General features: G+C 45.7%; 1 protein-coding gene across 1 annotated transcript in view; it reads right to left on the bottom strand.

The window, feature by feature from the left end:
- LOC144755524 (C4b-binding protein alpha chain-like) overlaps window positions 1–12454 on the bottom strand; it is a 553044-nt gene that overhangs the window by 292925 nt on the left and 247665 nt on the right. The window contains exon 5 of the mRNA XM_078644533.1: window positions 11647–11720. Within this exon, the coding sequence (XP_078500659.1) occupies window positions 11647–11720 (74 nt within the window). The remainder of the gene's footprint in view (window positions 1–11646; window positions 11721–12454) is intronic.

The following is a 12454-nucleotide window of genomic DNA, read 5'->3' as shown; positions in this document are numbered from 1 at the left end:
CATGTAAGAGAAATACTGCATTTAATGGTCATTTAATATTCTTCAACGCATTACATGTAGAATAATGCATGCTCCAGTCTTAGAGTCTGTTAGCCTTTAACCCGATAACTTTTAGTTTATATCAACATGTTCTCTAAACATTAGATACTAGATAGGGTTTAGGTACATGTCGCCCTGACTCTCCAGACTTCAGTCTCTGCTCCTAGCACAGAGTTCATAGCCCCCAGCTTCTCCTAGTAACACGTCATTGTCAGTTTGCGCGCACCATTAGGTTAGAGGTCCCGGCTCCTTAGGTAGCCCCCTCCATGTTTCCGCCCCATTTATGACATACTCTGTTACGTTTACATCACATGTCTATGTATACGCCTCCTGTTACACCTACTTTCACCCTTATCTTTCGCGACTGCTATTGACCACACCCACTGCTCCGCCTACTGTAATTCACTGTAATGCAACTGTTTTAGTATATATACTTGTGCACTGTTATTAAATGTTACGCCGACGCCGACGCCGATTCCTTTTCCCTGGCACGCCGATGCCGATCCTGCCCCGGGCTAGCTAGCCATCCCAGATCTTGTCCGTGCAGGTTGTCCTGTTCCTGTCCTTTATGCTGTATTAAACCTGCAAACTCCTACTACCTCGAATCTTGACTCTTATTTATTGAGCTATCTGTTATTCATATATTCATTCAAAAATAGAGGTATTATTTATTTATTTACCACATTTTAACCTCCCACTCTCACTTGCAGTAGGTCTTTACATCATTTAACCTCTTGGCTGCGGGGTGTTTTCCCCCTCCTGTACGGGGGTGGAGGGGGGCCACGCATGGCGCCGCTGTGCTGTTGACGAGCTCGGCTCGTCATGAGGCACAGCGGAGCTGCCCTCGTGACGAGCTGATCTCGTCACAACAACAGAACTTTTGGAACATTCAGCACAGCGAGGAAATTATCCCCGCGTGTGAACGTTCCAATGGCTGTGACGAGCTCAGCTCGTCATGAGGGCAGCTCAACCGTCCCTCATGACGAGCTGAGCTCGTCAATAGCACACAAGGGGTTAATAGGTTTTGTAACATCCATTGTTCTAATGGAAGTAATTGCATAATACTTCATCTGACGTTTGTACCTGTTCTATCTTAATCTCAAAGCCGCCCAAACGGCCTCAGAAGCACTTTCCTGGTAATACAAATTAAATAGAGGGTACCAGTTCCATCAACGCCACCACAGACCAAAACTCAAAAGAATGAGTTACAGAATCTTGAGGTCCAATATTTCTTGTGTCTGGCTTTAGACCATTTATTAATAGAATTAGAGCACGTTCGCACCGAAAGCACCAATGTTTCCCCAAGAACAGCAGTCTAGGGGAAACATTCTTTACGACGCAACTTTTACCACGCAGTGCCTTTACAACGCAGGTTTTTCAACACAAGTCATTCCAACAAAATGTGCTGGGGGGCACTCTAGGATAGGTAATAGTTTAATTTACTATCCAACACCTTCCCTACTATCCACGGGGACTGGAGTTGGAATAGTAAATTAAACAATTCACTATCCAGCACCCCCCAACGCAAGTCGCTGTAACGACTTGAGTTGAAAAACCTGCGTTGTAAAAGCATGCGTGGTAAAAGCATGCGTTGTAACAACGTACATCCGCAGTCTAGTAATAGCAAGGAGCTGAGGCAGTCAAGAAGGGTTGAGAGAATCATGACTTCACGGTCTTTCGGTGAGCGCGCAGCTTTGAGCTGTGAAGGTCTTTTTGTGGTATTTCATACGATAATAATCGATTACAGACGCATTCCTTCAATTTCAGGGGCACTTTTGTAAAAATCGCTGCATTTTTACAAAAGTGCCGATTTTGTGGTACATCGCAAAATCCTGAAGGGTCTGAAGAATGAATGGTTAAGGAAGAGAATTCCTACAACATTTGTCTGGTATTTACATAATGAGTTGAGAAAGGATGCATCCTGAGTAAGATGTTTGTTTCCTGATGGCTTAGGGATTGGGCTTAAAGTGGGTAGTGCCCTCTACCAAGGAAACCATTCTGGAATGGAGCTGGAAGAAAGAGAAAGAAGGTGAACAAAAACATGGATATTTGGAATGAGATATATAGCAAGTTAAGACAACAATGTGGTCATAAAGGGATATATATGACAACTCACATTTGGGTTGATGGCAGCTCTTCATACTCCACTAAAAAAATAGTTACGCCATGCCATCTTAAAGCAAGAAGTAGAAATGCTGCTCTCCATATACCAGATTTCATTAGAAAAAGGTTTCAAGCAATACGATTGCTAATATAGAGAAAGCCGTAACGAAAGCAGTAGTTACTGCAGCCTGAGTTGGTAGGGGTCAGAAATTGTTTACTTTATTGTAGCATTCATATGACACTTTTTCTTTTGCACACTTCTTAGACTGCAGTCTGATGGTATCTTGGCTGCTGGTGTGCCAAGATCCATCAGAGATTAAGCTTGTCTGTAAGATAAGCAGGGCAGCTGGTTGCATTTGCTTTGTAAATTGATGGAGCTGGTTTTAAAGATGTTGCGGGCTGAAAAGAGCCAATGGCGTTCCAACAGGATGGAGGGTGATTTAAACATTATTCTTCTGGCCGAGGATGAGACATGTGTAGGATACCTCTCTGCAAGAGCATGGAGTAGTTGCTTTATGGAAGAAATGGGTTGACTTTCTTTAGAAGAAAGAGCTTTTTCGGCCAAGTCTTTCTTGAGAGTGAGATTGGTGTCCAGGATGAATCCAAGTGTCTTGGCACTGGGTTAGAGTTGGGGTTCAAGGCCACCAAGGTTCAGATCACGGAGTCAGATTGCTATCTTGTTTATTGCTCTTGCAAATAACATGAATTCTACCTTGGTTGGGGTGAGCTTCAGGTAGGCGCTTGGCATCCAGGTCTGGATGATGTGCAAGCAGTATTTGAGGCATTGGATATTTGAAGCAGAGGAAACTTTTAAGTAGCTTTGTGTATCATCAGCATATTGGTGAATCTTTATGGTATTATGTCTGAGTAGTGCACCAAGTGGCTCAATGTAAAGGCTAAAGATGCCAGAAGACAGTCTGACCCCTTCAGGGCTCCCCACATGATAGGAATTATTTGTGACCTTGTCCATATAATAAAACTGGCGTCAGTTGGAAAGGTAGGAGGAGAACCAAATAAGGTGGGCAATTTTCCTGCCGCCATTTTGCTTGGGGTGGCGGTCTAGTCTTCCTACTAGTTTTCATTTAACACACTATTTAAACTGCATATGGCACGGTAGCGCAGAGGGCTTGCCAAAGGCAAGCCCGTCTGCGCCTGCACGATGCCTGATGCCAGAACTGCTGGTAGAACTGAGCTATGTGTGCCTTTGTATACTAGAGAAAACGTACTGTCCATCAGCAAGCTGGTAAGCCCATGCAAAGAGCTCCTGGGGGGTTTTCCTTTAGAAGGGCCTTTTTAGGTCTCGCGACCTATCAATGCGCGCAAGCGCATTGAGCGGAGCGAGAATTCAAGTGCTCGAAATCCTAGTGAAACCAAGGGCTTCTTGCGCTGCGGTTTTCATTAAGTTCACATGAATCACATGAGCAAACAAGCACGCGCATCAGCCTCCCTCCCTCCTAATTGCTTTTTTTTTAACGGCCGCACAGCACATCAAAGGGCTTCGCCCAGCGTGCGCTGTGCGGCTTCTCCTCCCCTAATTATTCATGTCTGGCCGGCCACGGCTTCTCCTCCCCTAATTATTCATGGCTGGCCGGTAGCCGGCCGTACTTTCAGTTTCCCGGCCGCTCTTGTTACATGAGGAAACATTCCCTATGCAATCAATGTCTCTTACGAACATTCGCTGTATCTACAAAATTAAACAAGTTTCACGCATCTGAGATGGAGCATGTAAGTAAGTGTTCACCTCCAATGCTTACGTATATGTTAGTTCTATTAAACAAGTCATTAAACAACCACTTGCAGGTCGCTCTCCTTCCCCCTGCTATCTCAGACTCTCCTGATTTCATTCTGCCCTCTCCTCACAGCTCGCTCTCCTTCCCCTCCTATCTTAGTCTCCCCTGGTCCTGGGGCAGCCCCTCTCCCCTGCCTTTGGAATTTCATTCTTGTTTACTTTTGACGCCGTCTCCTTGCACCAGATCACTCCGTGACATCCCAATTGTTCGCACTATATTGCTACGGTAATTTCAGTCTACATTGCTTTTCTCACTATCTGCTGACTCCACTATTGCTCTCATGTTTATACAGTCGGACTCCATCTTAGTTTACAATTAAAGAATGAAGCTTGCTCCACCCACTGGGACTTTCAAACCACAGCCTTCACAACGCACGTCATAAGGTATAATGTGTTAAAGCGTACACAGCTAGTCTCCAAAGACGTTGTTTTCTCCTAATAACTTAAGTCAGCTTTACTTGAGCGCTGACACTTGCCTTTACAATACTGGTTCCCCAGCCGCCTCATCTGTTCCATTAATCCCTCTCCTGTTCCCTTCTACGCTCCCACCATCTTTCCCACCGCAGTTAATTCCTTCCCTGTCCTCAGTCCCTGACTATCCTATTTCCTCCTCCTTTATTTCCTCTACTGGTCATTCCTTTTGTTCTCTCGTTCCTCTGTTCCGCCGCTGTTCTCTCTTTCCGTTCTGTTCCCTCCTTGCCTGTCCTGTTCTATCTTGCATCTTTCGTCCATTGCTCTATCTTCTGTTTCTCTCTAGTCTCTCTTGATTCCTCATGCCTTCTGTCCTCCCTCCTTGGCTCTAACATTCCCTCATTTGCTCTCTCCTGTGCCCCCTATTCCCTTTATGCATGTCCTGGTCTCTCTTTTCGTCTCACATTCTCCTGTTTTCACTCTCTCATACCCCTTGCCCATCAACAGTTTCTTCCTTCTCCTTCGTCTCCCTCTTCTTTCTCCTGTTCCTCGTCATGTTCCCTCCTTCAACACCTGCTGCCTCTCGGTGCTTCGAAGTGTCATTTTGTCAGTATAAGCGCTATTCCTCCCATGAGGGGAGAGGATCTGGCGTAACGACCAGAGCTGCCGACTTTTTAGTTGGAGCAGCAGGTTCGAGTCTCGGCGGCTGCTCAACATACTGTGATTCTGGGCAAATCACTTCATGTCCCCGCGCCTACCAACAATGAATATGCCCTTGTGTAATATAATTAGTGCTAATGTAAAGCGCTTCAATACATTAGGGTCGAGTTTGCGCTATCTAAAACTACAGAAAACAAGCATTGGCATAGCCAATAGGTCTCACCTTTAGGACCTTATAAGTGTTTAGCCATGCAACAGTTAATGTTGTTGCACCAAGGATATTGTGCTGCATAAATACTTATAAGGTCCCAAAGGCGAGACCTATTGGCAATGCCAATGCTTGTTGTTGTTCTAGCTGTGGATATGACTCCCATCCTGGGCTGCTCCCCTATCGCCCCTTGTCCCCGCCTAGGCCCTCTATGAAAATCCTGTATCTTTACGTAGGTTCTCTGGCTAGACACTATATGGAGATCTACGATTTAATACAGGACAAATTACAGGATGTTTTCTTTTTAATTGAAACTTGGTTGTCAGATGCTATGGTGGCTGAATCTGGTTTGGCGCTCCCCCCAGGGTTTAGTATCCTGACTTTAAATAGGGAATCTAGAGGCGGGGGCATAGCGGTTATTTTTTAATCTTGCTATCACTGCTCATTCGTCAAGGAGGATGTGGCGGGTTGCGAATGCGCTCGCTTCGGAAGTTCCTTTAGCGTTCACTCTACCATGACAGGACTGTTAATATATCACCCCCCCAGGGCCAGCCACGGAGTTTAACCCCTTCGATGCTAATGACAAAGCCAGCTCGTCATGGGCGTTACCTGTGCTACGCGGATGACGAGCTGGCTTTGTCATAAACAGCGCGATTTTGAAAAATCAGCGCACAGCGGGAAAACGCGGTAGCGCGGTAGAGGTTAAAACTGCTCTTCTCGAGGCTGTAGGCTGCATTGATGGCTGCTAACTTCAGTGTTGTAGGCGATTTAAATCTACATTTTGATTGCTTTGCTGATCCTGAAATCAGCAATCTACTTGCTGACTTCACTGCTTGTCAATTAAATCAGTTTGTGGTGGGCCCTACTCATAGTGCTGGTCACCTGCTTGACCACCGTTTTCTCCAACATCCCTTCTCTTACTGTCAAGACTCCGGTGTGCTGGTCCGACCATTTTTTGGTCTCCATGTCACTTCCGCTGTATGAGCCTGTGTACAGAGCAGATCCAACGGCTTCCTTTCGACGACGTTGGCATAGATTGAATCTGGAGGAGTTTCATGCCATCTTGTCACTAAGTCCCCCTACTCTAGCCAGTGACCTCAATCTGGCATACAAAACACTCTGTGACTGGATTTCACATGCTTTAGACTCACTTATTCCAGCCAAATGGTCCAAGGGCTGTTGCACGAATTCCAATCCATGGTTCAATGATTCTTTGGCGGCCATGCGCAAATTCTGTAAAAAACGTGAACGGGTCTGGCAAAGGGATTATGACCCTGTGGCTAAAAAAGGGTACCAGAATGCAATTAGGAATTATCACAGGGCCATACGCCCCGCACGGTCGGCCTACTTTACCAATGAAATTAAGTCTAGTAAGAACCCTGCCAAGTGTATTTTTAAAATCCTAAACGATCTTAAAAGTAGGAAAGACTCTGCTACTTCTGTAATTACGTCTGAGCGGCAGTGTGAGGGCCTTTTGTGAGGAAGATGGAAGCCATTTATAAGACCTTTCATGGGGATATCACGGGGTCTGCTGTTGTGCATGGTCCCCTTCCCACGAACACCCTGGCAGCCATACCCTCCATCTCACAGGATGAGTTTCTCCTGCTAAGCAAGAAAGTTAGGTGATTAACATCTTGCTTACCACAGCAGTTGTCCCTAGGATGTGGAAGCAAGCAACCCTCACTGGATCCGGCAAAATTGGAAAACTTCCACCCTATATCGTTACTGCCATGGGTAGCTAAGATTGTCGAGGCACATGTTAATAACACCCTCAGGTGCTTCCTAAATAACATTGGCTTCTTGGATCTGTCCCAGAATGGCTTCCGCCCTGGTCACAGCACGGCGACTGCTCTCCTAGCTGTGACTGAACATCTGCGGACCATTCTGAATGGGGGCACACCACAGCGCTGATACTGCTTGATCTAAGCGCCGCGTTTGACATGGTCTCCCACCAGATCCTTTTAGATTGTCTGGAGGAGGCCGGTGTCGTAGGTTTAGCCTTCGAATGGTTTAGATCGTTCCTGTCAGACAGAACATTCCAAGTTTCTGCCCCCCCCTTTCTCTCCCGCGCCCAATCCATCGGGCAAGGTGTTCCTCAGGGCTCTGCCCTTAGTCTCGTACTTTTCAATCTATACGTCAAACCCCTAGCTGCGGTGGCCAGGGACAATGGGCTTACCATGGTCTCGTTTGCGGATGATACGCAGTTGGTGGTGGCCCTCTCCGACAATCCTACGCAGGGAGCCACCAAATTTTTGAATGGCCTAGCGGCGGTCGTGGTGTGGATTACCACCAACTGCCTTCAGCTCAACGCCAATAAGTCTGAGGTGTTGTTGGCGGGGAGAAATAAGGAACTATGGAGTGAGCATTGGTGGCCCAAGACCATGGGTTGCGCTCCCACCCTCAAGCTGGTAGTAAAAAATCTTGGGGTTTGGCTGGATGCCACTCTTAGCTTTCAGGAGCACACCAAGAAAATAGCAGGTACCTGCTTTGGCATACTCCAGAGATTAAGGCCTCTGTTGGGGTTCTTTGACCCATCTACCCACCAGATGATAGTACAGGCTGCCATCTTGTTCAGAGAGGACTAATTCGCTCCTGTTAGGGGCAAATAAGGCAGAAGTGACTCGTCTGCAGCATGTTCAGAACGCAGCAGCCCGAGTCCTGTTGAGGCTTCCCTGAACCTGCTCTGCGACGGGGCTATTTGTCGCCTACATTGGCTGCCTATGCCCAAAAGCATCGAATTTAAAACCAAGTGCCTGACTGTTAAAATGTTAAAACTTTCTTCCCCAGAGATCCTGTCCAATATGCTGGTACCTTATGTTCCCTCGCGCCAGCTACGATCAGCTGGGCAATATTTGGCTACAGTCCCTTGAGTGAAGCGCCTCCGAGCTGGAGGACGATCTTTTCGCTTTTTAGCGGCTAAACTGTGGAATTCCCTGCCTACACAGATTCGTTTTCTGGATTGCCTGCTGTCCTTTCGTAAGGCTGCCAAAACCTACCTTTTTCCCATAGCTTAGTACCGTGTTTCCTTATTGACACTGCTACTATCGGCGGGACACTTCTTCGCTGATGCAGCTGCGCGCTATATAAAAAGAATTAACATAACATAACATAAAGTACTTGTGCTCCCTCCCGTAAACATGGTAATATTGGTTCATCAGGGAAGACCGAGCTTGGCAGTTCGGACTGGACTGTTTCCATGAGGAACAGGGTCAAGGCTGATTTGCATATGGCTGAGTCTGAACTTGGGTGGCGAAGTGAGCTAAAGAACGATGATGTAATCAACCCAGATCTGTGACTGGAGGTGAGTGTCTGAAAAGGTTCAGCACTCCGTCCATCATCTCCTTGTGTTTGCACTATTGTTTCATCCCCAATTGCATATTTAATTTACTTATAATCCCCTAGTAAAGTGGTAATACATGTACCAAGGGCCTGTAAATTAAATGCTATTAGTGTGCCTGCAGCATTGATTGTGCCACCCACCAATGTAGCCATTTAGCCATGTCTTGGACCTGCCATTGCAGAGCCTGTTCACAGTGCCATGTCGACCTGACAAAATGAACCGTTTGCCAGGCCCAAACCTTGCCTTTTTATGCATATAAGTCAACCCTAAGGCACACTCTGGACAACCCAGAGTCCAGAGAGCAATGTATTTAAAAGACAAGACATGTACTTTTAAGTTTCACGTGTCATTTTTCACTACTGCAAGGACTATCACTCCCATAGGATACCTTTGGGAATAACTTATTATATTTTATATGAGTAATTTCCATTTGGGAAGATATAAACCCTCAAAATCTAGTGTTTCTGGAATCACAAATTAAAATCCAAACTTATGTTGAAGTCGGATTTTAAATTGTAATTCTGAAAATGCCACTTTTAGAAAGTTAGCATTTGTTTGTTTCAGCCATTTGGTGCCTGTAGCCTGTCTCTGATCAGATGTAGTTGGGTGTAGTTGGAAGTTGGGCATTGTGTATTGTCCTAGACAGCTCCGCACAATGGGAGCTTAGATGTGTCTCAATTGGCCATCTTTAGCAGGACGGGAGGGAGAAGCTGGGCACAGCCTCATATACACCTGAGTAGGCTGTGTCCCATTCCAACACATCGGGCTGCACACCCCCTTGTAGTGAGCCTGGAGCCAGAGCAGATAGAAGGACATCTGTGCACTACGAAGGCATGTCTTTCAAGTATCCCCACTTCAAAGGCACTCCCGGGTATAAGTAGTGGACCTCAGACACCACCACTGCCAGACAATGCTGGAATTGTGGATACTCTGCCACCAATAAGGACTACTGTTCTGCTGAAAGACTGCTACTCTTCTGGACTGCACGCGACTGGACTCCTGCTTTGCTGTGCTGACCTGATACCTGCTGCCCTCTTGCCTGGGTGAGAAGGACTGGAATTGCATATCTTGACACCAGAACCCAGAGTTAATCCACGGTCTAGTTGGCTGGACTCCTCCTCTTATACCTTAAGAACATAACAAGCTTCCATCCCATGCACCTAGACTCTGCCGTTTGAGAGTCTACCCTGTCAAGTAGTGCCACTCAGTCCTGGACCCTTGGAAGTGGGTCAACGGAACCAATGCATCTTCTCTACTAAGCAACGTATTCCCTAGTTGAACCAACACACCTCCTCGGCTGAGCCACGCATCCCTCAGCAAAAACAAAGCATCGTGGATTGGGCAAAAGACTCGCAGCGCCGCCACCTTCTGCATCTTGGGACTGACGCATCATCTTCAGAACTGACTCAGCATGACACTTTTCACAGCACAACACCTTGCATCTCTCATCAACAGTAGCCTCGGCGATTACGCCGAAACTCCGCACCGCAGCTTTACCTCTCACCAGAACAAACACATCGCCTCCACTGCACCTCGCATCATCCACACCAGGCTTCACATCGCAAGTCCCGTTAACTGGATCATCGACGTGAATGCATCAGGACCTCACACTGCAGCCTTGACGCATCTCGCAATAACTGCATTACCTCAGATGCACAACCGATCTTCGACGTGGAGCCACGCAACACTCTGCAACCAAGATTTAAGGTACTCTGTTCAGGGACCTAACTGGTTCCTAGTAGACGGCCCGTGCTCCATTGCTTTCAGACTGAACTTGTGACTTTGTCCCAGTTTGGTGCAACCAGATATCCCCAATAGCGCTTCATGCTTTTTGGCACTATTTTTCGCTATTTACCAGTTCTACTATTTGGATTTTTGTCATTTTGGTCTTGTTTTATTTATTAAAGTCAGATCTATTTTTCACCTTGGTGTGTAATCGTTTTGTATGGTGTTTTCACTGTTTTCTTGTTTGAAGGGTCGCACAAATACTTCACACACTGCCTCTAAATTAAGCCTGACTGCTCTGTGCCAAGCTACCAGAGGGTGAGCATAGGTTAATTTCGGGTTTGCCTTCCCCTAGGATTGGGGTTACTGCTTGACCAGGGCTTAGACCCCAGTCAGCCAACAACCCAATTTCTAACAGCCACATGCTAAGGTGTGGCTGTATGGTTAAGTGCTAGACGGGATTGAAGAAGAGCTGTTGATGAGGATGTCCTTTACCATACGGGCAGAAGAAGGTTTGAATGAGCTGTACGTCTGTCTTGGGTTTGCTTCACAATATCTTTTAATATTTTTAGCTTCAGTAATGTAGTGGTCAGCAAGGGAGTGACGTAGTTTTTGGGCATGGGAGAGTTTGAGCATTCCAACATCAGGAATTTGGTGACTGTTTTATCAATTTCCCAAGTTTGAAATGTATCTGCATAAATGTGACAGGAGAAGTGAAACCTTCTCACTTTTTTTAACACAACTTTATAACATTCTGGAGTGATATTGCAACAATGTTTTTTCATGTGTATTTCTTGATATTTTTATGATGTGGGGACCGGAGAAAGATGTCCCATTTTGTCTGGATGAGTCTCCCAGTGCATGCAACAATAATGGCCTGAGTGGCAAAGTGAAACATTTATATGTTGGTAAAAGAGCGCTAAGCTGCCATGAAAAGCTTAGCTTGGTTGATGGCAGGCATATGCACAGTTGTTTAACCCTGGAGCTGTATTGGACAAGGTGGGCATAAGAAGAATTATGCCTACCATTCTGGCAACATACTGTACAACTTGACCCTATGTGTGTACCACTGATGTGTTATGCGCTTTGTGTTGGTTCCACAAACACATGACCCCACAAGTTCGGTACCACAAGCGCTCCAACAACCGGGTGACACTGAAAACAGACAAGAGACTGGTGTGTAAACACCAATTAAAATGCTTTACGAAACAGCAAAAATCCCAACGCGGGAAACAGTGAGGCAAAGCACCCCCAGAAAAGAAACGAGGAAATTAAATTAGGCCACTAAAAAGAAGTAACTCAAAAATTAATAACGCTACCAAAAGTATAATCAACCATAACATAGAAACAAAACAATGATTATACACTTACGGTCACAAATAGGAACAGCATTGCTCCATCCAGTAGCTGTACATGTTCTGGTGTTTCGCCCTATGAGTCTAAACCTAAGAGGAAAAGAGGATAGCAATATATCACAAAGGCTAGTACAAGGTTATTCACTTAGGAGTGGTTGCTGTAAAGAAAGGCAACAGTCAAGCCAGATGGTTATGAATAAATGCACATATCGAGCAATAGATGCATCTGAAGTATACAAAGACTAACTTTTCCACAGCACTGCCTACATTGATGTATATAGTCCAATATAGAGATCTTATTAGTCAAAGACTGGACCAATAAGTACATCCAGTTTCTACTCTGGGTCACTCTGCCTAAACAAGAATTAGCACAGCCAATAGGTTTAGGTTTAAAGCACTCACAAATGTAAATAACGACAAGCATGTACAAATCTTCACAGACTATTAGAGTACTATTTCTGTGCAATCTGCCTCTTTCAGTGTCTCTAATGTCAGGACCCTCTTTTCTGTTCCCCACAGCTTTGTGGTGTTGCTGCTTTCAATCTAAAAGACTTGCATCGCGGCCACCACACAGCATCAAAGTTTGATGAATCAAAAAACAGGGCACAGATATAGGAAGCTGGCAATCAAAATACAGATCCCCAATGCAGCCCTGCGAAGTTTCCCAGTTCCATGCCTGATGTGCGGCTCCAGTCATTGTTATTTTACTTTGAATTCTGGGAATTGAATTCTTGTGTATTCTAATATAAAACAGTAATATAAGTCACAGAATTCAAAGGAACAAAATGGATTGGAACAGCACACCACGCATGGGCCTGGGAAAC

Source organism: Lissotriton helveticus, chromosome 5_1 (assembly GCF_964261635.1).
Source record: "Lissotriton helveticus chromosome 5_1, aLisHel1.1, whole genome shotgun sequence".
Taxonomy (NCBI): Eukaryota; Metazoa; Chordata; class Amphibia; order Caudata; family Salamandridae; genus Lissotriton; species Lissotriton helveticus.
The sequence above is the reverse complement of the archived record's forward strand: the minus strand, read 5'-3'. Positions and strand labels throughout refer to the sequence as shown.